At 49.8% G+C, this 23889-nt stretch overlaps 1 protein-coding gene across 1 annotated transcript; it reads right to left on the minus strand.

The window, feature by feature from the left end:
• Positions 1-353: 353 nt before the first annotated feature.
• LOC132780507 (uncharacterized) lies at positions 354-22407 on the minus strand. The gene is made up of 5 exons (XM_067460811.1): positions 21963-22407; positions 6701-6820; positions 5193-5348; positions 3577-3720; positions 354-865 (listed from the first exon to the last, which is right to left on the minus strand). Exons 1-5 carry the CDS (start codon positions 22405-22407, stop codon positions 657-659), a joined length of 1074 nt encoding a protein of 357 aa, XP_067316912.1. The 3' UTR covers positions 354-656.
• Between the last annotated feature and the right edge of the window lie 1482 nt (positions 22408-23889).

A 23889-nucleotide genomic window follows, 5' to 3' on the forward strand; every position in this document is an offset into this window, starting at 1 on the left:
GCAGAATGGGGTTGGACTGGATGGCCCATGGGGTCTCCTCCAACTCTAGGATTCTAGGATTTTATGAAATGCCGAATGCAATGGGGGTCCTACTTCTGGTGGCACTGCAGCCACGCTGTCCGTGGAGCCAGTACTCCTTACAACACCCCCATTTTGATACCAAGGACTAGCCAATGCAGAGAAGTTCCCTGAGACCCATCAAACCTGACCCCAGGAACCAAGACATGCAGATCAAGGAATGGAAAAACGCGGCTCCCCCCATCCCACCCCAATCTCATGGCAGCGAGAAAGGAGAGCAAGAACAGGAGAGCAAGGAAGGCTCAGGTGGTATTTTTCACCTTTATTATTCCGCCAAGAGGTTTAGTGTCTTCGTACAATGAAGCACTGAGCAATGGCTTAAATATAGCATGATTGTTTGAAATGTGGCCCCCAACACCCTAGAAGCAACTGACTTAAGACTCTTTAATCTATTGATTATCAATGCAAGCCCCTTCCCACCCCTTGGGGGAGGATGGCAGCCCTTTCCCTCCTCCCTCTGGGGGACCCTCAGGGCCAGGTCCTCCCCTCCTCAGGACAGAGTCCCCTGGAAGTGGCTCCAAAGTGAAGTGGGGGTCCCAGAGGAGGAGGAGGAGGAGGAGAGGATGGAGCAGAGGGACTCAGGCCCAGAGAGCCCAGAGGGACAGCAGCAGCACAGTCAGCAGGGAGAGGGCCCCACCACTCGAAGTCAAGGAGCCCGGTCCTCGGCTGCACACGTTGTCCTTGACCACCACGTTCCGGCTGGAGGCGAAGAGGGCCACGGCTCCCATGTCGCAAAAGTTCTTGGTGGCGCATCCCATGAAGGTGACCTGCTCATCCTCAAATTCTTCTGCAGGGAAATAGAGGGAAGGGTAGACAAGGGTTACCTGTGTGAAATGGGCCCCTTCCCCACAGGGAGGCTCCATCATGATCCCCCCCCCCATGACACAGCACCTGTGTCTCTTCCCAGGTGAAGGTGGCCTTCCCTTGACCTCACAGAAAGAAAGGAGGGAGAGAGGGAGGATTGGACTCGAATAGGGGTGCGACTATTATGCGAGGAGAAGAAAAAATATTTTGGGACACCCCCACCTTACCTTCCCTTGACCCCTGACCCTGATGCAAGAATAATAACAAGACACATTAATGCCTCCATTTTGTAGTTTTGAACTGCCTTTCCTCACAGAAAGAAAGGAGGGAGGGAGGGAGGATTGGACTCAAATAGGGGTGCGACTATTATGTGAGGAGAAGAAAAAATATTTTGGGACACCCCCACCTTACCTTCCCTTGACCCCTGACCCTGATGCAAGAATAATAACAAGACACATTAATGCCTCCATTTTGTAGTTTTAAACTGCCTTTCCTCACAGAAAGAAAGGAGGGAGGGAGGGAGGATTGGACTCAAATAGGGGTGCAACTATTATGCGAGGAGAAGAAAAAATATTTTGGGACACCCCCACCCCACCTTCCCTTGACCCCTGACCCTGATGCAAGAATAATAACAAGACACATTAATGCCTCCATATTGTAGTTTTAAACTGTCTTTCCTCACGGAAAGAAAGAAGGGAGGGAGGGAGAGAGAATCAGCCACAAATAGGGGTGCGACTATTATGCGAAGAGAAGAAAAACATTTTGGGACACCACGACCCCACTCCATATGTGGGTACAACTATAGTGTGATGCTGGTATTAAGAGGTAAGGACGGCCTTATTTTCCCAGGACTATTATGCGAAGAGAAGAAAAAAACATTTTGGGACACCCCCAACCCACCTTCCCTTGACCCCTGACCCTGATGCAAGAATAATAACAAGCACATTAATGCCTCCATTTTGTAGTTTTAAACTGCCTTTCCTCACAGAAAGAAAGGAGGGAGAGAGGGAGGATTGGACTCAAATAGAGGTGCGACTATTATGCAAGGAGAAGAAAAACATTTTGGGACACTGCCACCCCACCTTCCCTTGACCCTTGACCCTGATGAAAGAATAATAACAAGGCACATTAATGCCTCCATTTTGTAGTTTTAAACTGCCTTTCCTTTCAGAAAGAAAGGAGGGAGAGAGGGAGGATTGGAGTCAAATAGGGGTGCGACTATTATGCGAGGAGAAGAAAAAATATTTTGGTACACCCCCACCCCACCTTCCCTTGACCCCTGACCCTGATGCAAGAATAATAACAAGACACATTAATGCCTCCATTTTGTAGTTTGCCTTTCCTCACAGAAAGAAAGAAGGGAGGGAGATAGAATCAGCCACAAATAGGGGTGCGACTATTATGCGAGGAAAAGAGAAAACATTTTGGGACACCTCCACCCCACTCCATAGGTGGGTACAACTATAGTGTGATGCTGGTATTAAGAGGTAAGGACGACCTTATTTTCCCAGGACTATTATGTGAGGAGAAGAAAAAATATTTTGGGACACCCCCACCCCACCTTCCCTTGACCCATGACCCTGATGCAAGAATAATAACAAGACACATTAATGCCTCCATTTTGTAGTTTTAAACTGCCTTTCCTTACAGAAAAAAGAAGGGAGGGAGGGAGAGAGAATCAGCCACAAATAGAGGTGCGACTATTATGCGAGGAGAAGAAAAACATTTTGGGACACCCCCACCCCACCTTCCCTTGACCCCTGACCCTGATGCAAGAATAATAAGGCACATTAATGCCTCCATTTTTGTAATTTTAAACTTCCTTTCCTCACAGAAAGAAAGGAGGGAGGGAGGGAGGATTGGACTCAAATAGGGGTGCGACTATTATGCAAGGAGAAAAAAAACATTTTGGGACACCCCCACCCCACAAGACACATTAATGTCTCCATTTTGTAGTTTTAAACTGACTTTCCTCACGGAAAGAAAGAAGGGAGGGAGGGAGAGAGATTCAGCCACAAATAGAGGTGCGACTATTATGCGAGGAGAAGAAAAACATTTTGGGACACCCCCACCCCACTGTGGGTACAACTATTGTGCGATGCTGGTATTAAGAGGTAAGGATGGCCTTATTTTCCCAGGACACCCCCACCCCACCTTCCCTTGAACCCCACCCCAAATGTGGGTACAACTATCTTGCAATACTTGTTTTAATATTAAGCCCTATGAGGAACGGCTTAAGGAACTGGGCATGTTTAGCCTGAAGAAGAGAAGGCTGAGAGGGGATATGATAGCCATGTATAAATATGTGAGAGGAAGCCACAGGGAGGAGGAGGGAGCAAGCATGTTTTCTGCTTCCTTGGAGACTAGGACGCGGAACAACGGCTTCAAACTACAAGAGAGGAGATTCCATCTGAACATGAGGAAGAACTTCCTGACTGTGAGAGCCGTTCAGCAGTGGAACTCTCTGCCCCAGAGTGTGGTGGAGGCTCCTTCTTTGGAAGCTTTTAAACAGAGGCTGGATGGTCATCTGTCAGGGGTGATTTGAATGCGATGTTCCTGCTTCTTGGCAGAATGGGGTTGGACTGGATGGCCCATGAGGTCTCTTCCAACTCTTAGATTCTATGATTCTATAAGAGGTAAGGATGGCCTTATTTTCCCCGGGAGCCCCTCTGTCACCTTCCCGCCATCTCCTACCTTTCATTGCAGAGGTGGAGAAGTGGATGCAGTGCGTCAGGAGCCCGGTGCAGGCGACACGTGTCTGGTTTGAGCAGAAGTTCGTGCCCCGAGAAAAACAGGAGCTGCAGCGGACCCCGTTGGGCCTCTGGGACGCTCTTTGCACTGCAAAGAAAGAGAAAGCCAAAGAGGAGAGAATGGCTCTTGCTGCTGCTGCTGCATCTTTTGTGGCAGTGGTTGGGGCAGCCTCCAGGAGTGACCTGAAAATGTACTGCACACGACGGGGTATCTTGCAAGGTCTGGGTTCTTGGAACCAGCAGCTGGCGGGTCTGTCGGGCAGGGAATCCGCCCTGGGCCTGACCACAGATGACTTGCCCAGAGGGCTGATGTGCTCAAAGGCACCTTTAATGTTTGTACTGCAACCCAGAGTGGATGTCCCATGACAGTGTCATGGGACATGACATGAGCACAATTCAAAGTGCTGGCTTTAGCCTATAAATGGTTCCAGCCCTGCTTATCTGTCCGAACGTAGCTCTCCTTATGAACAATCTGTCAGGATTAATTTAGTTATGTATGTGTTTTAAATGTGCTTCTATGTATTTCCAAGATGGATTCCAATGTGTATTAGAAATACTGTGCAGAATGTTCATACCATGAGGCTGTGATTAAGTAACCTTGAGAAGTAAGATAAGGTTCGCTCTTGCTGAGAACAGAAGGGAGTAGCCAGTCTCAGCAAGAGAGAAGATAAGCAGATGTGAAGAGACTTTCGTTTTGACTAGTTCCTGACTTGTAGCTCGCTGTAGTAAGACGTGTCTATTGAATGTGCTTAGTAAACTTGGTTTTCTTTTGTAACTCAAAGCCTGCAGAGTCCTTATTTTGCAACACAGTGTCTGCTGATCTAGCAATCCTTCTGCTGTGCACCGCCAAACTCTGACACAATCCAGGAAATTAAGATCTTCTGGAGAGGCCCTGCTCTCTGTCCCGCCTTCTTCATAGGTTCGGTTGGTGGCGACGAGAGATAGGGCCTTTTCAGTGGTGACCCCTCAGCTATGGAACGCCCTCCCCAGAGTCATTAGATTGGCCCCTACCCTCTTAATATTTCGTAAAAAAGTCAAAAACCTGGCTTTGTGAGCAGGCTTTCTCAAATGCAATGTAGTAAATAATTACTTGACCTCGGAATGGCTGGAAATTAGATACAGAGGTTTTATGTTTTATTGATTTTATTGTTTATGGAATTTTAAGGATGTTTATATGCTTTTAACTGTTTATATTATTGTGGTATCGAATTGTGCCGGTTTTGTAAACCGCCCTGAGTCACCCTAGGGCTGAGAAGGGCAGTATAGAAATAGAGTAATTAATTAATTAATTAATTAATTAATTAATTAATTAATAAGGCACCAAGTGCTTCATTAGAAGGACAACAGCAGAGGGGCATGCGGAGAGCAACAACTCCAAGCTTTGATGTTGCATTGGAGAACGTTTTGCGGCCGGCCCACCCAGAAAACCCGCATCCTCTCAGCTAAGGCCCAAAGGTGGCAGATCCCGGGCCACATCCAGCCTCGAGCATCATGAGGCTCTGCCCAGCCTCCCGGTGAACCCCAGACACCCCTTCCCCATGAGACAATTCTAAGGCCTACCGATGACTTCCTGGGAGTTGCAGCGGTCAAAGCGGCAGCAGCTGGAGTTCCAGCGCATGTGGAAATCACCAGCCTGCAGCCCATAGAACTGGTTGCAGAGGCGGTCATCTGAATTGCACTTCTTCTCATAGGTTGGGTTTTCAAAGTCCTGGTCCCCTGGAAGGAAGGAAGGAAGGAAGGAAGGAAGGAAGGAAGGAAGGAAGGAAGGAAGGCAAGCCATTAGCTCTCCCACTCAAGGATCTCTTTCCGGTGTGGAGCCTGGCTGCAAGGGGCTTGCAGTCCAAAACACCTGGAGGGCTGAGGTTTGCCCAAGCCTGCTCAATAGGCTCCCACCCAAGAAGGCTGTGCTGTGTGGGTGCCCTTGCAAGGCCTTCCCTCCAGCTCCAAAGACAGAAGAAGAACCGCTGCTATCATTTGTGGGGAAGAACATCTCCTAGGGATGGCAGCACAGTGCTCTGCTCAGCGGGACCAGGGGCGGCTCGTCCATTACGCGAAGTAAGCGGTTGCAGAGCACCTTTTTTTTGCCAGGGGTGCAGAGGCGCCTCTGTAAATGCCCCTCAATTGCCACTTGAGGAGCTCCCCCTCAGCTCACAACAGCCTTAGCAGTCCGGGGGGAGCCTCGGCTTTCTTGCCTCGCTGCCGGGCGATCCTCTTCCCAAAGGGGCCGGGCCCTTGAGCCTCGCCTCGCCCCTCTCGTTCCTGCTCCACCCGGCCACCGGAGAGCCAGTGCTCAATCGTTCTCCTCGTTCGATGCCTTCCCCATGACCAGCTCCCTTTCCCGATCCCCTGGCGCTCCACCCGCCTCCTCTCCTCTCCCCAATCCGCGGGTGGGCCAAGGGGCAGAGCCGCCGCGCCTGGCCCGCTTCGGGTCCGGAGGCGTGTCTGAAGACCCCAGCGTGCGCACCAAAAGTCGCCTCTTCTCCTGACTTTCTCTTCAGCCATTGGGACCAAGATTGAGAGAGAGAGAGAGAGAGAGAGAGAGAGAGCCCCTCCGGCTGGAGGTATCTCCCACCTCCGCTCCCTCCTTTGTTTTTGCGCCTACCTTCAGGAAAGGTGGGCATCTCCACCTCTCTCTCTCTCTCTCTCTCTCTCTCTCTTGGTCCCAATGGCTGAGGAGAAAGTCAGGAGAAGAGGTGACCTTTGGTGCACACGCCGGAGTCTTCAGGCACGCCTCCGGACTCAAAGTGGGCCAGGCAAGGGAGCAAGTGCAGCAAGTGTAGTTGCTGGGATGTATAGTTCACCTATAATCAAAGAGCATTCTGAACTCCACCAATGATGGAATTGAACCAAATATGGCATACAGGACTTCCACGACGAACAGAAAATATATATCAATGATTGGTTGGGGGGGGGGGGTGCCAAAGTACTGTTTGCTTACCGTTGAAAATTACCTAGGGCCGCCTCTGAGCGGGACTCCGGCATTCCTTCACAGACTCCAAGTGCAGAGCAAAGGCTAGGTGGCCCTGTCCCTCTGCTGCCCTTCTAGGAAGGAAAGCGCTCGTTCTCACCTGAGTGCTCCATGCGGGCGATGGTGATGCAGCTGTTGACCGAGGAAGGGCAGGTCTGCTGGGTGGTGCTGCAGTTGTAGCCGGTGGGGCTGGTGCAGTTGTAGCACAAGATGGCCTCACCTGCGGAGGAACGGAGGGAGAGAGGAAGGAGGAGGCACACACCTGAGCAGGGCGCACCTGAGCAGCCCCCACCTTCCCTCCCTCCCTCTTTCCAGAGAGTCTGGTGCACAGGAGGGAAGGCAGGGAAAGGGTCTCGGATACATTTCACAGTGCAAATGCGCGGCCTCCCACCCTATGTCCTCAAAATGAGGGATAATGCTTTGGCTGAGCCACCAGTGGGGCTACTTGCCCTCCTTCCTAAATGGTTCCTGTGAAAGAATGCAGAGGCAGGAAGGGCCAGGGCCTCTTAATCAGGCGGTACCACAGGGCTTGAGTTGGTCCTCAGTGTGCTTGGTGGGAGGTCTTCGAAGGCTTCTAAGCAGAAGCTGGAGGGCCATTTATTATGAGTGCTTTGTTTGTCCTTTTTCTTCCAAATCTGGGATTCTTATGATAGATATATCATAGATTATAGTGTATCATATCAACAGCCATCTGTTGGGAGGGGTTAGGGTTGTGTCATAGCATATAGCCTATCTACTGCATCTATGGATGGATAGCCATCTGTTGGGTGGGATCGGATCATAGAATCATAGAATCAAAGAGTTGAAAGAGACCTCATGGGCCATCCAGTCCAACCCCATTCTGCCAAGGAGCAGGAATGTTGCATTCAAATCACCCCTGACAGATGGCCATCCAGCCTCTGCTTAAAAGCTTCCAAAGAAGGAGCCTCCACCACACTCCCTCCGGGGCAGAGAGTTCCACTGCTGAACGGCTCTCACAGTCAGGAAGTTCTTCCTTGTGTTCAGATGGAATCTCCTCTCTTGTAGTTTGAAGCCATTGTTCCATTGCGTCCTAGTCTCCAAGGAAGCAGAAAACAAGCTTGCTCCCTCCTCCCTATGGCTTCCTCTCACATATTTATGCTTGAACCTGTGAATCTCCTCTCTTGTAGTTTGAAGCCATTGTTCCCTTGCGTCCTAGTCTCCAGGGAAGCAGAAAGGAAGCTTGCTCCCTCCTCCCCCCTGTGGCTTCCTCTCACATATTTATACATGGCTATCATGTCTCCTCTCAGCCTTCTCTTCTTCAGGCTAAACATGCCCAGCTCCTTAAGCCGCTCCTCATAGGGCTTGTTCTCCAGACCCCTGATCTGCTCCCTCCTCCCTGTGGCTTCCTCTCACATATTTATACATGGCTATCATGTCTCCTCTCAGCCTTCTCTTCTTCAGGCTAAACATGCCCAGCTCCTTAAGCCGCTCCTCATAGGGCTTGTTCTCCAGACCCCTGATCTGCTCCCTCCTCCCTGTGGCTTCCTCTCACATATTTATACATGGCTATCATGTCTCCTCTCAGCCTTCTCTTCTTCAGGCTAAACATGCCCAGCTCCTTAAGCCGCTCCTCATAGGGCTTGTTCTCCAGACCCTTGATTATTTTAATCGCCCTCCTCTTGACACATTCCAGCTTGTCAATATCTCTCTTGAATTGTGGTGCCCAGAATTGGACACAATATTCCAGGATGGTGTCTTCCCGCCCGGCCAAAGGGTGTTGGACCAGATGGGCCTCTTTGGGGTCTCTTCTCTTCCAAATCTATGGTAATCATAGACTATAGTGTGTCTATTATAGCAATGGCTGGATGATCATCTGTCGGGAGGGTTAGCTTGTGCTTTTCCTGAGGGGCAGGAGGGGGTTGGACTGGATGGCCCTTGGGAGGCCCCAGAGGAGCCAGTGGCACTCTCCGCTCTCCTTCTGCTCTGAGAGCGACTTCCTTTGACTGAAGGAAGGAGAGAAGGCTGTTCTCTCAGTGGAAAAGTCCAGAGCCAGAGGCCTTCTCCTGGCCTGCACAGATAGCCATCTTATCAGCGCAGCCTTGTCCATCCATCACCATCAGAGCCTGGCCGTCCTCAGGGAGAGCTTCCGGGGGAGAGATGGGTTTGCCATCCGCACCTGTGTCCTATTTGTAGGTGAGGCGGAGGCGAGGGCCAAAGCAGACCTGGAAGGGAGCTGCACCCTGTGCTTGGACGCTTGCCTCCCTGGGAGCTCCCCTTGAGCCCAGCTGACCTCACTGTAATTTTCCCCTATAGTCCTCACACACGGTGGCTGCGGTTGCCCAGAGAGCAGCCAAACAACAGACTTCTTTTGGAGGGCCATAGACTCTCCTCCTCTGGAGGCTTTTAAGCAGAGTCTGGAAGGCCACCTGTCATAACAAAATGAAGTTCAACAGTGACAAATGCAAGATACTCCACTTTGGCAGGAAAAACGAAATGCAAAGATACAGAATGGGGGATGCCTGGCTCGAGAGCAGGACGTGTGGAAAAGATCTTGGAGTCCTCGTGGACAACAAGTTAAACATGAGCCAGGAATGTGATGTGGCAGCAAAAAAAGCCAATGGGATTTTGGCCTGCATCAAGAGGAGCCTAGTGTCTAGATCTAAGGACGTCCTGCTCCCCATGCTCTATTCCGCTTTGGTTAGACCACGCCTGGAATATTGTGTCCAATTCTGGGCACCACAATTCAAGAGAGATATTATTGACAAGCTGGAATGTGTCCAGAGGAGGGCAACTAAAATGATCAAGGGTCTGGAGAACAAGCCCTATGAGGAGCGGCTTAGGGAACTGGGCATGTTTAGCCTGAAGAAGAGAAGGCTGAGAGGAGATATGATGAGGGCCATGTATCAATATGTGAGAGGAAGCCACAGGGAGGAGGGAGCAAGCTTGTTTTCTGCTTCCCTGGAGACTAGGACGCAATGGAACAATGGCTTCAAACTACAAGAGAGGAGATTCCACCTGAACATGAGGAAGAACTCCCTGACTGTGAGAGCCGTTCAGCAGTGGAACTCTCTGCCCCGGAGGGAGTGTGGTGGAGGCTCCTTCTTTGGAAGCTTATAAACAGAGGCTGGATGGCCATTTGTCAGGGGTGATTTGAATGCAATATTCCTGCTTCTTGGCAGAATGGGGTTGGACTAGATGATGGCCCAGGAGGTCTCTTCCAACTCTAGGATTCTAGGATTCTATGAGGGTTCGGATGGTGTCTTCTTCCATGGCAGGGCTTGGGCTAGAGGGCCCTTGGGAGTCCCCGATTATTATATATCAGAGAATATGGTATGCCTGTCAATTGGGTCACCATCTGTTGAGAGGGGTGGGATGGGGCCTTCCTTCCTTCCTTCCTTTCTTACAGAAGAGGGTTGGACTGGACAGCCTTGGTGAGGGTCTCTTCCAAAATTAGGATCCGATGATAAATATATCTCCAAATATAGTGCATCTGTCATATATGCCTGGATGGCCATCTGCCAGGAGGGCTTGGATGGTGGGGCTCCTCCTTTTTCTTCTGTTTTGAAGCACAATAACCTCATAGCCGAAGGCTGATCTGGCCGGGGTGGTCCATGCCTTGGTCACCTCTAGATTGGACTACTGTAATGCGCTCTACGTGGGGCTGCCCTTGAAAACGGCTTGGAAATTTCTACTGGTCCAACGGGCAGCGGCCAGGATGTTAATTGGGGCCCACTACAGAGAGAGGTCAACCCTCCTGTTTAAGGAGCCCCACTGGATGCTGTTTATCTTCCGATCCCAATTCAAGGTGCAGGTGCTTACCTACAAAGCCCTGAACGGTTTGGGACCAGCCTACCTGCGTGACCGCATCTCCGTTTATGAACCCACACGTTCACTTCGTTCATCTGGAGAGGACCTGCTCGTGATCCCGCCTGCGTCGCAAGTGCGGTTAGTGGGGACACGAGACAGGGCCTTTTCTGTGGTGGCCCCCCAACTCTGGAACGCCCTCCCCAAAGATCTTAGACAGGCCCCTACATTGGCAGTCTTCAGAAAGAACTTGAAGACCTGGCTGTTCTGATGTGCCTTCCCAGAATAGGAAATCTCCACTACCAAGTCCCAGAATCACTTTAGTAGAACTAAGATTGCCGCACACTGCACTTACCCTATAATCATAGAATCATAGAATCCAAGAGTTGGAAGAGACCTCCTGGGCCATCCAGTCCAACCCCATTCTGCCAAGAAGCAGGAATATTGCATTCCAATCACCCCTGACAGGTGGCCATCCAGCCTCTGCTTAAAAGCTTCCAAAGAAGGAGCCTCCACCACACTCCGGGGCAGAGAGTTCCACTGCTGAACGGCTCTCACAGTCAGGAAGTTCTTCCTCATGTTCAGATGGAATCTCCTCTCTTGTAGTTTGAAGCCATTCTTCCATTGCGTCCTAGTCTCCAAGGAAGCAGAAAACAAGCTTGCTCCCTCCTCCTCCCTGTGGCTTCCTCTCACATATTGATACATGGCTATCATATCTCCTCTCAGCCTTCTCTTCTTCAGGCTAAACATGCCCAGTTCCCTAAGCCGCTCCTCATAGGGCTTGTTCTCCAGACCTTTTATCATTTTAGTCACTTTCCTCTGGACACATTCCAGCTTGTCAACATCTCTCTTGAATTGTGATGCCCAGAATTGGACACAATATTCCAGGTAAAGTGGTCTAACCAAAGCGGAAGAGAGCATGGGGAGCATGACTTCCCTAGATCTAGACACTAGGCTCCTATTGATCTATATTAAATGGGTGTCCTCTTTCCTCCAGAATTGGGGACAGCGTGTGGTGAGGGGAGGGATGGTTTCCAAGAGGTCTCCGCTAGTATCCGGGGTCCCGCAGGGAGCTATTCTCTCCCCTCTGTTATTTAACATCTATATGCGACCACTTGCCCGACTGGCGCGTAGCTTTGGGCTTGAGTGCCACCAGTACGCTGACGACACTCAGCTCATTCTGAGGATGGAGGGCTGGCCGGACTCCGTACCCGAAAATTTCCATCAGTGCCTTGAGGCCGTTACTGGACGGTTGCGTGCCAGCAGGTTGAGGGTGAACCCAGCGAAGATGGAGATCCTTTGGCTGGGCCGTCTGGGTGGGAGGAAGACCCAGCTGCCTACCCTGGATGGTGAGACACTACGTCCGTCACCTTCTGTCAAGAGTCTTGGTGTCTTATTGGATCCTCTGCTGCTCACAATGGAGGCCCAGGTCTCTGCTGTTTTTCCACCTACGTCAGGCTAGGCAACTGGTTCCCTTCCTATCTAGGAACGACCTGGCTACGGTGATCCAGGCGACGGTCATCTCGAGGCTTGACTACTGTAACGCCCTCTACATTGGCCTTCCTTTGTCAGTGATCCGGAAACTGAAGCTGGTGCAAAATGCGGGGGCTCGTCTTCTCGCCGGGGTGCCGGTGAGGTGTTGTATCACCCCAATCCTCCAACAGCTGCACTGGCTTCCGATTGAGTACCGGATTACTTTCAAGGTGCTGGTACTCACCTTTAAGGCCTTACATGGTCTGGGTCTGGCATACCTGAGTGTTGGGGTTCAGCCTGAGTTTGAACTTGAACCTGATTCTCTGTTTGTTCCTCCTGATGCTAATGAAAATATATTTACTGATGCTAATGGAAATGTACCTCTTGATGCCGATGCTCCTGAAATTAGTGAGGAAGAAACTGCTGTAGGTTTGGAAAATGCCAATGTTCCTGAAATTAGTGAGGAAGGAACTTCTGTAGATTTGGGAAATGAAAGTACCAGTGTTCCTGAGAATGTTTCAGAGGGAAGCCTTGACCTTTCCCTCCCTTCTGCACCTGTTAACTGTAATGACAACAGAAGGGGCCAAATTTGGGAAGACAGAAGTAAATCACTCAGTTTGCGTCGATCCTCCCGAATTCAAGAATTAAAAACATTGGCTTCAAAACAGAAGGGCGGTTCACGGAACCGATTCTTGAGTTTTAATTGCCTTACGCCGGGCTGACTTCTCAGTTCAGGCATCGTTTCAGAATTGATGAAGACCTTTGGCAGTTCTCCCGGTTCCCTGGCCATAGTTTGGGAAGATTTCTAGGATATCAAGTACGGTTAGTGGATTGCTAACAGGTTCCAGTATTTCCCAGTGAGGCTTTTGGTTTTGCTTTGTCCATTTAAATTCATGTTTGCGGATTTTGCTGTGGCTTTTGACTTGCATTTTTCCTTTATTTTGTAACCATTTTTCTTCAATAAAAAAGGATTGTTTTTCACAGCCAAGTGTGGTGGATAGTTATCTTAGGGCCTCGTTCCCTGCTCTGGATTGCAACACTGAGGGCCTGCTTATCCCCTTACCAACCCCAGAGATTACTCCGGTCTGAAGACCAAAAATTGCTTGCAGTCCCTAACATCCGGACCGATCATTTGTCCTCTACTAGGCAAACGGCCTTCTCGATTGTGGCCCCTTATTTATGGAATGCCTTGCCAGTTGAAACTCGAACCACCCGAGACCTACTAGCTTTTCGGAAAGCTTGTAAAACTTTTCTTTTCCAACAAGCTTTCGATGGATGTATAACTCGGGACTATGTCTGTTCTTGTTTTTATTGTATTTAAAAGTTAATTGTATTGTTTTAATCTACTGCTGTAAACCGTTCCGAGCTGTCGCTCTGGGCCAGAATGAAGAGAGGGGAGGCCAAGGGACAGTTCCATCTTGTCTCCCCTTGTATAAATATGTGAGAGGAAGCCACAGGGAGGAGGAGAGAGCAAGCTTGTTTTCTGATATTCTGGAGACTAGGACGCAAAGGAACAATGGCTTCAAACTACAAGAGAGGAGATTCCATCTGAAAACGAGGAGGAACTTCCTGACTGTGAGGACCATTCAGCAGTGGAACTCTCTGCCCCAGAGGGAGTGTGGTGAAGGCTCCTTCTTTGGAAGCTTTTAAACAGGGGCTGGATGGCCATCTGTCAGGAGTGCTTTGAATGCAATATTCCTGCTTCTTGGCAGAATGAGGTTGGACTGGATGGTCCAGGAGGTCTCTTCCAACTCTTTGATTCTAGGATTCTATGATTCCTGTGCTACTAAAATAATAAAATATAATATTTATAATATAATGTAATGCATTAGGACGCAATGGAACAATGGCTTCAAACTACAAGAGAGGAGATTCCACCTGAACATGAGGAAGAACTTCCTGACTGTGAGAGCCGGCGTTGTCCATAGACACCTGCAAGGTCATGTGGCCACTGGCATGACTGCATGGAGCGCCATTACCTTCCCACTGGAGCAGTACCTATTGATCTACTCACATTTGCATGTTTTCGAACTGCTAGGTTGGCAGAAATGAGGGCTGACAGCGGAAGCTCATGCCCGGAATTGAACCTGCGAACTTTTGGTCAACCAGCAGCTCAGCGCTTTAACACACTGCACCACTGGGATATGATCGCCATGTATAAATATGTGAGAGGAAGTCATAGGGAGGAGGGAGCAAGCTTCCTTTCTGCTTCCCTGGAGACTAGGACGCAATGGAACAATGGCTTCAAACTACAAGAAAGGAGATTCCACCTGAACATGAGGAATAACTTCCTGACTGTGAGAGCCGTTCAGCAGTGGAACTCTCTGCCCCGGAGTGTGGTGGAGGCTCCTTCTTTGGAGGCTTTGAAACAGAGGCTGGATGGCCATCTGTCAGGGGTGATTTGAATGCAATATTCCTGCTTCTTGGCAGAATGGGGTTGGACTGGATGATGGCCCAGGAGGTCTCTTCCAACTCTTTGATTCTAGGATTCTATGATTCCTGTGCTACTAAAATAATAAAATGTAATATTTATAATATAATGTAATGCATTAGGACGCAATGGAACAATGGCTTCAAACTACAAGAGAGGAGATTCCACCTGAACATGAGGAAGAACTTCCTGACTGTGAGAGCCGGCGTTGTCCATAGACACCTGCAAGGTCATGTGGCCACTGGCATGACTGCATGGAGCGCCATTACCTTCCCACTGGAGCAGTACCTATTGATCTACTCACATTTGCATGTTTTCGAACTGCTAGGTTGGCAGAAGTTAGGGCTGACAGCGGAAGCTCATGCCCGGAATTGAACCTGCGAACTTTCGGTCAACCAGCAGCTCAGCGCTTTAACACACTGCACCACCAGGATATGATCGCCATGTATAAATATGTGAGAGGAAGTCATAGGGAGGAGGGAGCAAGCTTCCTTTCTGCTTCCTTGGAGACTAGGACGCAATGGAACAAGGGCTTCAAACTACAAGAGAGGAGATTCCATCTGAACACGAGGAAGAACTTCCTGACTGTGAGAGCCGTTCAGCAGTGGAACTCTCTGCCCCAGAGTGTGGTGGAGGCTCCTTCTTTGGAAGCTTTTAAACAGAGGCTGGATGGCCATCTGTCAGGGGTGCTTTGAATGCAATATTCCTGCTTCTTGGCAGAAGGGGTTGGACTGGATGGTCCAGGAGGTCTCTTCCAACTCTTTGATTCTATGATTCTATGATTCTATGATTCTATGATTCTATGATTCTATGATTCTATGATTCTATGATTCTATGATTCTATGATTCTATGATTCTATGATTCTATAATTCTATGATTCTATGATATGTGAGAGGAAGTCATAGGGAGTAGGGAGCAAGCTTCCTTTCTGCTTCCTTGGAGACTCGGACGCAATGGAGCAATGGCTTCAAACTACAAGAGAGGAGATTCCATCTGAACATGAGGAAAACTTCCTGACTGTGAGAGCCGTTCAGCAGTGGAACTCTCTGCCCCGGAGTGTGGTGGAGGCTCCTTCTTTGGAAGCTTTTAAACAGAGGCTGGATGGCCATCTGTCAGGGGTGCTTTGAATGCAAAATTCCTGCTTTTTGGCAGAATGGGGTTGGACTGGATGGTCCATGAGGTCTCTTCCAACTCTATGATTCTATGATCTATCATATCTGCCTGGATGGCCATCTGCCAGGAGGGCTTGGATGGTGAGGCTTCCCCTTTTTCCTCTGTTTTGAAGCACAATAAAGTCATAGCAGGGCCCTGCCTCAAAGGCTCCAACCCCAGGTGGAGGAGACCTAGATCTGGCATGAACCAACTTTGGTCCTCCAGGTGTTTTGGACTTCAGCTCCAATCATTCCTAACAACCTACCAACTGTTGAGGTCCAAAACACCTGGAGGGGAAGCTGAAGTTGGCTCATGCCTGGTTGACCGGGTGCCTAGTGACTTTCCTTCAAGGGTAGCCGGACCTTACCTGGATCCAAGAGGAGAGGCACCAGTAGGGCCAAGGCGAGAGCCATCGGGGGCCTCATGGGGGTCAATGGGGAGAACCTTCTCTCTCTCTCTCTCTCTCTCTGGGCAGGTGAAGGGCAAGGCAAGAAAGGGCTTCTGTGGGGCTGGAGTCCTTCTGGGTTTTGGATATAGGGCCAACCCTGCCCGTCCCACTCCCCTCCCATTGGGGCCTGGCACTCCACAAAGGCTGGCCCTCCTCCCCTTTGAGGTGGGTCTCTACAACATTAGAGCATTCCAGGTGTGCATTGATTTCAGGGCGGAGCGGCCCAGCCACCCTTCCAGTGCCAGGGCCAGGGGAATGTGGCCGGACGGGTCTCGCCCTGGGATGAGGCGGCACTGGAGGCTACCAGAATCAAGGCACAGGGCTTGCTCTTTTGACCTCCTCCTTGGCCGCAGGGGCCACAGAGACCGCCGTGCCTTTGCCTCCTGTGCTGGCCACCTTCTTGTGGCTTGAAGAGACATGGCAGCCAGTGGCAATGGCTCACAAGGCTCACAATGTATGCATGGACATCCCAAAGAGAACTGGGAAAGGAAGGGCTTACCGCCAGAGCAAAAGGGAAAGGGAAACACTGAACCAAGACAAGCTTCATAGGATAATAGAATCAAAGAGTGGGAAGAGACCTCCAGGACCATCCAGTCCAACCCCATTCTGCCAAGAAGCAGGAATATTGCATTCAAAGCACTCCTGACAGATGGCCATCCAGTCTCTGTTTCAAAGCTTCCAAAGAAGGAGCCTCCACCACAATCCGGGGCAGAGAGTTCCACGGCTGAACGGCTCTCACAGTCAGGAAGTTCTCCTCTCTTGTAGTTTGAAGCCATGGCTCAACAGAGGTACTCCTGGTCAGTCGCAAGGCCGAACAGGGCATAGGGTTACAGCCTGTGCTGTATGGGGTCGCACTCCCCTTGAAGGCGCAGGTTTGCAGCTTGGGTGTGATCCTGGATTCATCGTTGAGCCTGGATCCCCAGGTTTCAGCGGTGACCAGGGGAGCATTTGCACAGCTCAGGCTCGTGCGCCAGCTGCGCCCGTACCTCGGGAAGTCTGACTTGGCCACTGTGGTACACGCTCTGGTCACATCCCGCCTTGACTACCTCAACGCTCTCTACGTGGGGCTGCCCTTGAAGACGGCCCGGAAGCTTCAGCTAGTCCAGCGCGCGGCAGCCATGTTACTAACTGGAGCGGGACGCAGGGAGCATACAACGCCCTTGTTGTTCCAGCTCCACTGGCTGCCGATCTGCTACCGGGCCCAATTTAAGGTGCTGGTGTTATCCTACAAAGCCCTAAACGGTTCCGGCCCAAAATACCTTTCGGACCGCATCTCGGCCTATGAGCCCACGAGGGCCTTGAGATCGTCCGGGGAGGCCCTTCTCTCGATCCCGCCTGCTTCACAGGCACGTCTGGCGGGGACGAGAGAGAGGGCCTTCTCGGTGGTGGCCCCCCGGCTGTGGAACGCCCTCCCTATTGACATCAGACAGGCGCCCTCCCTCATGTCCTTCCGTAAGAGCCTGAAGACATGGCTATTTGAGAAGGCATTTAACTGAGTGCTACATTAACTGGCAATGACAACTGGAACGGAATAATGGATTACGAAATTGGTTACGATTCTATAATAAGACGGAGCGGATTATTATTAGTGTAATTATATTATTGTGTACTAGTGATATCTTGATTTTTCGTTATTGCTTTATTGTAAATTGTCTTTTATATGTTGTACACCGCCGGGAGTCGCCCTAGGGCTGAGAGCGGCGGTCAACAAATGCAGCAAATAAATAAATAAATAAATAAATTGCATCCTAGTCTCCAAGGAAGCAGAAAACAAGCTTGCTCCCTCCTCCTCCCTGTGGCTTCCTCTCAAATATTTATACATGACTATCATGCCTAGAGAAGACAATGATGCTGGGGAAAGTGGAAGGCAAAAGGAAGAGGGGCCGACCAAGGGCAAGGTGGATGGATGGCATCCTTGAAGTGACTGGACTGACCTTGAGGGAGCTGGGGGTGGTAACGGCCGACAGGGAGCTCTGGCGTGGGCTGGTCCATGAGGTCACGAAGAGTCGGAGACGACTGAACGAATGAATAACAACAATCATATCTTGTCAGGTTTTACAATGTACTGTAATATAGCTGAGTCATGCACTGCTAATAGGCTTCTATTGGAAATGCTGAGTCATGCATTAAGTGTATATAGGATATCAATTGGGGAATGTGTTCTGGCCTGGTCCAAATGAGTGTTAATGATGTAATCCTGGGTTTCAGTTAAATCAATGAGTTGGGAACCAATCAGAGATTGCTATGTGTAAATGTACAGAATTGTATATAAGGAAGTCATGTATAGTGTATTCTCTCTCTCTCCTTGTGTTGTGATGCTGTTTGCCGAAGGCTCTGTGTATCTGATTAAAAGAACCTGTCTGCTAAGACAAGAACTGGGAAAGGAAGGGCTTATCACCAGAGCAAAAGGGAAAGGAACACACTGAACCAAGGCAAGCTTCATAGAATCCTAGAGTTGGAAGAGACCTCCTGGGCCATCATCCAGTCCAACCCCATTCAGCCAAGAAGCAGGAATATTGCATTCAAAGCACCCCTGACGGATGGCCATCCAGCCTCTGTTTCAAAGCTTCCAAGGAAGGAGCCTCCACCACACTCCAGGGCAGAGAGTTCCACTGCTGAACGGCTCTCACAGTCAGGAAGTTCTTCCTCATGTTCAGATGGAATCTCCTCTCTTGTAGTTTGAAGCCATTGTTCCAATGTGTCCTAGTCTCCAAGGAAGCAGAAAGGAAGCTTGCTCCCTCCTCCTCCCTGTGGCTTCCTCTCACATATTTATACATGGCTATCATATCTCCTCTCAGCCTTCTCTTCTTCAGGCTAAACATGCCCAGTTCCCTGAGCCGCTCCTCATAGGGCTTGTTCTCTAGATCCTTGATCATTTTAGTCGCCCTTCTCTGGACACATTCCAGCTTGTCAATCTCTCTCAGGTGGAATCTCCTCTCTTGTAGTTTGAAGCCATGGTTCCACTGCATCCTAGTCTCCAAGGAAGCAGAAAGGAAGCCTGCTCTCTCCTCCCTATGACTTCCTCTCACATATTTATACATGGCCATCATATCCTTTAAAAAGAGTCTCAAAACCTGGCTCTGCCGTGACCGCATCGCCATATACGAACTCACACGATCTCTCCGATTATCTGGAGAGGCCCTGCTCATGATCCCACCTGCGTCGCAAGCGCATTTGGTGGGGACGAGGGACAGGACCTTCTCTGTGGTGGCCCCCCGTCTCTGGAACTCTCTCCCCAAGGACATCAGGCAAGCCCCAACGTTGGCAGTCATTAGGAAGAGCTTGAAGGCGTGGCTGTTCCAGTGTGCCTTCCCAGAATAGGAAACTCCCAGCATCAGGTCCCAAACGCGCTTTATTAGAGATTTAAGATTGTCTGCACACTGCACCTATCTCCAAAAACCTATCATCTCACCTGTCATGTCCAGCATTTTAAAAAAAATTAAAAAATTTATTTATTACATTTATTTATTTATTTATTTGGTTTACTTTTACCCCGCCCTTCTCACCCCGAAGGGGACTCAAGGCACAATTCGATGCCCATAACATACAACAGTAATAAAACAAAAGCATAAATTAGCAATCAACAATAATACATTACATCTATAACCGATAAAACCAATAAACCCAATAAAAATTTCATACAAACCAATTCAAACCAATTACTCCTTATTGCCGGTCCATGTTTGCTATCTCATAGTTCAAAGTTTCCATTCCGCATTTATCAGTCCTGTCGGTCCTATTTGTCTGGTTGTCCTTACCTAGTTAGCAGATTGCCCGAAGGCCTGGTCCCACAACCACGTCTTTACCTTCCTCCTGAAGGACAGGAGGGATGTCGATGCCCTGATATCCCTCGGGAGTGAGTTCCACAGGTGAGGGGCCACCACTGAGAAGACCCTGCTCCTCATCCCCACCAGCCTCACTTGGGAAAGCGGTGGGGTCAAGAGCAGGGCCCCCTCAGATGATCTTAAATTCCGGGGTGGGACGTAGAGGGAGATACGTTTGGACGGATACACTGGACTGGAACCATACAAGGTTTTGTAGGTCAAGACCAGCACCTTGAATTGGGCTCGGAACTGAACCGGCAGCCAGTGGAGCTGACACAGCAGAGGGGTGGTGTGCTCTCTGTATGTCGCTCCAGTGAGCAGCCTGGCTGCCGCTCGCTGGACCAGTTGAAGTTTCCGAACCGTCTTCAAGGGCAACCCCACGTAGAGTGCGTTGCAGTAGGCTATTCGGGATGTAACAAGAGCGTGGACCACTGTGGCCAGATCAGACTTCCCAAGGTACGGGCGCAACTGGTGCACAAGTTTTAATTGCGCAAAAGCTCTCCCGGGGTTCCAGGCTCAGCGATGAGTCCAAGATCACTCCCAAGCTGCGAACCTGAGTGTAACCCCATCCAGCACAGGCTGTAACCCTATGCCCTGTTCGGCCTTACGACTGACCAGTAGGACCTCTGTCTTGTCTGGATTCAGTTTCAATTTGTTAGCTCTCATCCAGTCTGACACAGCAGCCAGACACCGATTCAAGGTCTGGACAGCCTCCTTGGTGACAGGTGAGAAGGAGTGACAGATCTGGACATCATCTGCGTAGAGATAACACCTCAGTCCGAAACTCCGAATGATCTCCCCAGCGGCTTCATGTAGATGTTAAACAACATCGGGGACAGAATTGAACCCTGAGGGACTCCACACGACAACGGCTGTGGGGCCGAGCAGGTGTCACCCAGTAACACCTTCTGGGACCACCCCTCAAGAAAGGACTGGAGCCACTGCAAAGCAGTACCCCCAAGTCCCATATCTATGAGGCGTCCCAGAAGGATACTGTGATCGACGGTATCGAAGGCCGCTGAGAGGTCCAGCGGAACTAACAGGGACACACTGTTAGGTCCAGCTCCTGGCGAAGATCATCTACCAAGGCGACCAAGGCTGTTTCCGTTCCATGTCCCCGTCTAAAGCCAGACTGTGCCGGATCTAGATAATCAGTGTCTACCACAAATCCCTGGAGTTGTGCTGCCACCACATGTTCCATGACTTTGCCCAAATAGGGGAGATTGGAAATTGGCCGATAGTTGTCAAATTGAGTGGGGTCCAGTGATGGTTTTTTCAACAGCGGTTTTATGATAGCTTGTTTTAAGCTCGCTGGAACCTTGCCCTCCTGCAAGGAGGCATTAACCACCACCTTCACCCACTCTGCCAACCCCCCTCTGGCTTCTTTTATCAGCCAGGATGGGCAGGGGTCTAGGATACATGTGGTAAGTCGCACCTCTCCAAGGATCCTGTCCACATCCTCAAGCTGAACCAATTGAAATGAATCCAATTAAACCGGACAAGCAGATGCTCTCCATTACATCCTCAGAGAGTGGAGTTAAAGTGGCATCAAAACCCAACTAAATCAGCGCAATTTTATCAGCGAAGAATCAAGCAAATGCTTCACAGCGAGCTCCTGAGCTGTCAGGGATCTCGCTTTTCCGCAGGTTTAACAGACTCCTGACAACTCGAAAGAGCTCAGCTGGACAGTTCTTCGCCGATGCAAAGGATGCTTTTTGTGCTGCCGCTATTGCCACACCGTAGGACCTTGAAAAGGCATTCAGGTGTGTTTGGGCTGATTTAGTGGGATTCCGGCGCCACACGCGCTCTAGCCACCTCTTCTTTCGCTTCATTGCTGCCAGCTCCTCAGTGAATCAAGGAGCATGATTAGCTCGGTTACTCGAGAGGGGGCGTTCTGGAGCGATTATATCGATAGCCCTGGCCATCTCAGAATTCCAGCGAGAGACCAAGGCGTCGACAGAATCGCCAACCAGGGAGGTGGGAAGATCCCCAAGAGCCGTCAGGAAACCATTTGGATCCATAGGTCTCCTGGAGTGGACCATTTTAATAGGTCCACCACCCCTGTGAAGGTTGGAAGGTACAGTGAGTCTAAACCTAATCAGGTAGTGGTCGGTCCACGGCAACAGAGCGATGGTCAGCTCCTCCACCCCAGCACTGTCACCCCATCCCTGACCAAATCCAGTGTGTGTCCGGCAGTATGGGTGGGACCAAATATTAATTGGGACAGGCCCATGGTTGCCATGGCAGCCATAAAGTCCTGAGCTGCACCTGAAAGGGAGGCCTCGGCATGGATGTTGAAATCCCCCAGGACTAAAAGTCGCTGGGAGCCCAGCGCCATATCCGAGACCACACCTGCTAGCTCAGGTAGGGAGACTGTGGTGCAGCGGGGTGGTCGGTACACTAACAGAATCCCTATCCTGTCCCAGTCACCTAACCTGAAGCCGGCACATTCAAATGATGATGATTGCGGGATGGGGCGCCTGATCAGGGGGATAAAATCCTTATAGACCACTGCAACTCCACCTCCCCATCCTCCGGGTCTTGGCTGGTGCTGCATAGAGTAGCCAGGTGGGCATAGTTGGGAGAGATTCACCCCTCCCTCCTCATCCAGCCAGGTCTCCGTTATACATGCCAGGTCTGCTTGTTCTTCCTGGATTAGGTCTCGAATGATGGAGGTCTTTCCATTGACCGACCTGGCATTGAACAGCACCATCCTTAACCCAGAGGGGCCACCATCCTGGCATCTCAGCTGTATCTTGTCGGGAGAGTTTGTTGGAATTGCCAATACATTCTTATTATTTTCAGGCCGAATTGTTTTTTGAGTTGTGGAATGGATAATTTTTGGAATTGCCAATGTTCTATTGTAAATTTTGGGCCGGATTTGCTTTTGTCTCGGATCCTTAATATGTTTTGAGTTTGTCAAATTATTGTTGTAAATTTTGGGCCGAAATAAGTGGTTTAATCTCCCTTTCCCATTTGGCCCAGCCTCAGTTTTAAATGTGTCATGGTGTTCTTGTCTAATTTTATTGCTATTGTTTTAATGTTTATTATTTTGCTTTATGAGTTTATTTATTGTTGTATCTGTTGTGCTGTTGTTTTATTGATGTGTTGGGCCTCGGCCTCTTGTAAGCCGCACCGAGTCCTTCGGGAGATGTTAGCGGGGTATAAATAAAGGATTATTATTATTATTATTATTATTATTATTATTATTATCTTGGTGGCGCAGTGAGTTAAAGCACTGAGATGCTGAGCTTGTTGACCGAAAGTTCGCAGGTTCAATTCCGGGGAGTGGTGTGAGCTTCCACTGTCAGCCCTAGCTTCTGCCAACCTAGTAGTTTGAAAACATGCAAATGTGAGTAGAATCAATAGGTACTGCTCCAATGGGAAGGTAACGGCGCTCCATGCAGTCATGCCAGTGGCCACATGGCCTTGGAGGTGTCTATGGACAATGCCGGCTCTTCGGCTTAGAAATAGAGATGAGCACCACACCCGAGTCAGACATGACTGGACTTAATGTCAGGGGACAACCTTTACCTTTACCTTATCCTATCTCCTCTCAGCCTTTTCTTCTTCAGGCTAAACATGCCCAGATCTTTCAGCCGCTCCTCATAGGGCTTGTTCTCCAGACCCTGGATCATTTGAGTCGCCCTCTTCTGGACCCATTCTAGCTTAGAGTCAACATCTCTCTTTACCTTTACATTATTATATCTCCTCTCAGCCTTCTCTTCTTCAGGCTAAACATGCCCAGATCTTTCAGCCGCTCCTCATAGGGCTTGTCCTCCATACCCTAGATCATTTTAGTCGCCCTCCTCTGGATACATTCTAGCTTAAGAGTCAACATCTCTCTTTACCTTTACCTTATCAAATCTCCTCTCAGCCTTCTCTTTTTCAGGCTAAACATGCCCAGCTCTTGAAGCCGCTCCTCATAGGGCTTGTTCTCCAGACGCTTGATCATTTGAGTCGCCCTCCTCTGGACACATTCTAGCTTAAGAGTCAACATCTCTCTTTACCTTTACCTTATCAAATCTCCTCTCAGCCTTCTCTTTTTCAGGCTAAACATGCCCAGATCTTTCAGCCGCTCCTCATAGGGCTTGTTCTCCAGACCCTGGATCATTTTAGTCACCCTCCTCTGGACACATTCTAGCTTAGTGTCAACATCTCCATTCAATTGTGGTGCCCAGAATTGGACACATGA

The sequence above is a fragment of the Anolis sagrei genome, chromosome X, assembly GCF_037176765.1.
Source record: "Anolis sagrei isolate rAnoSag1 chromosome X, rAnoSag1.mat, whole genome shotgun sequence".
NCBI classification, from domain to species: domain Eukaryota; kingdom Metazoa; phylum Chordata; class Lepidosauria; order Squamata; family Dactyloidae; genus Anolis; species Anolis sagrei.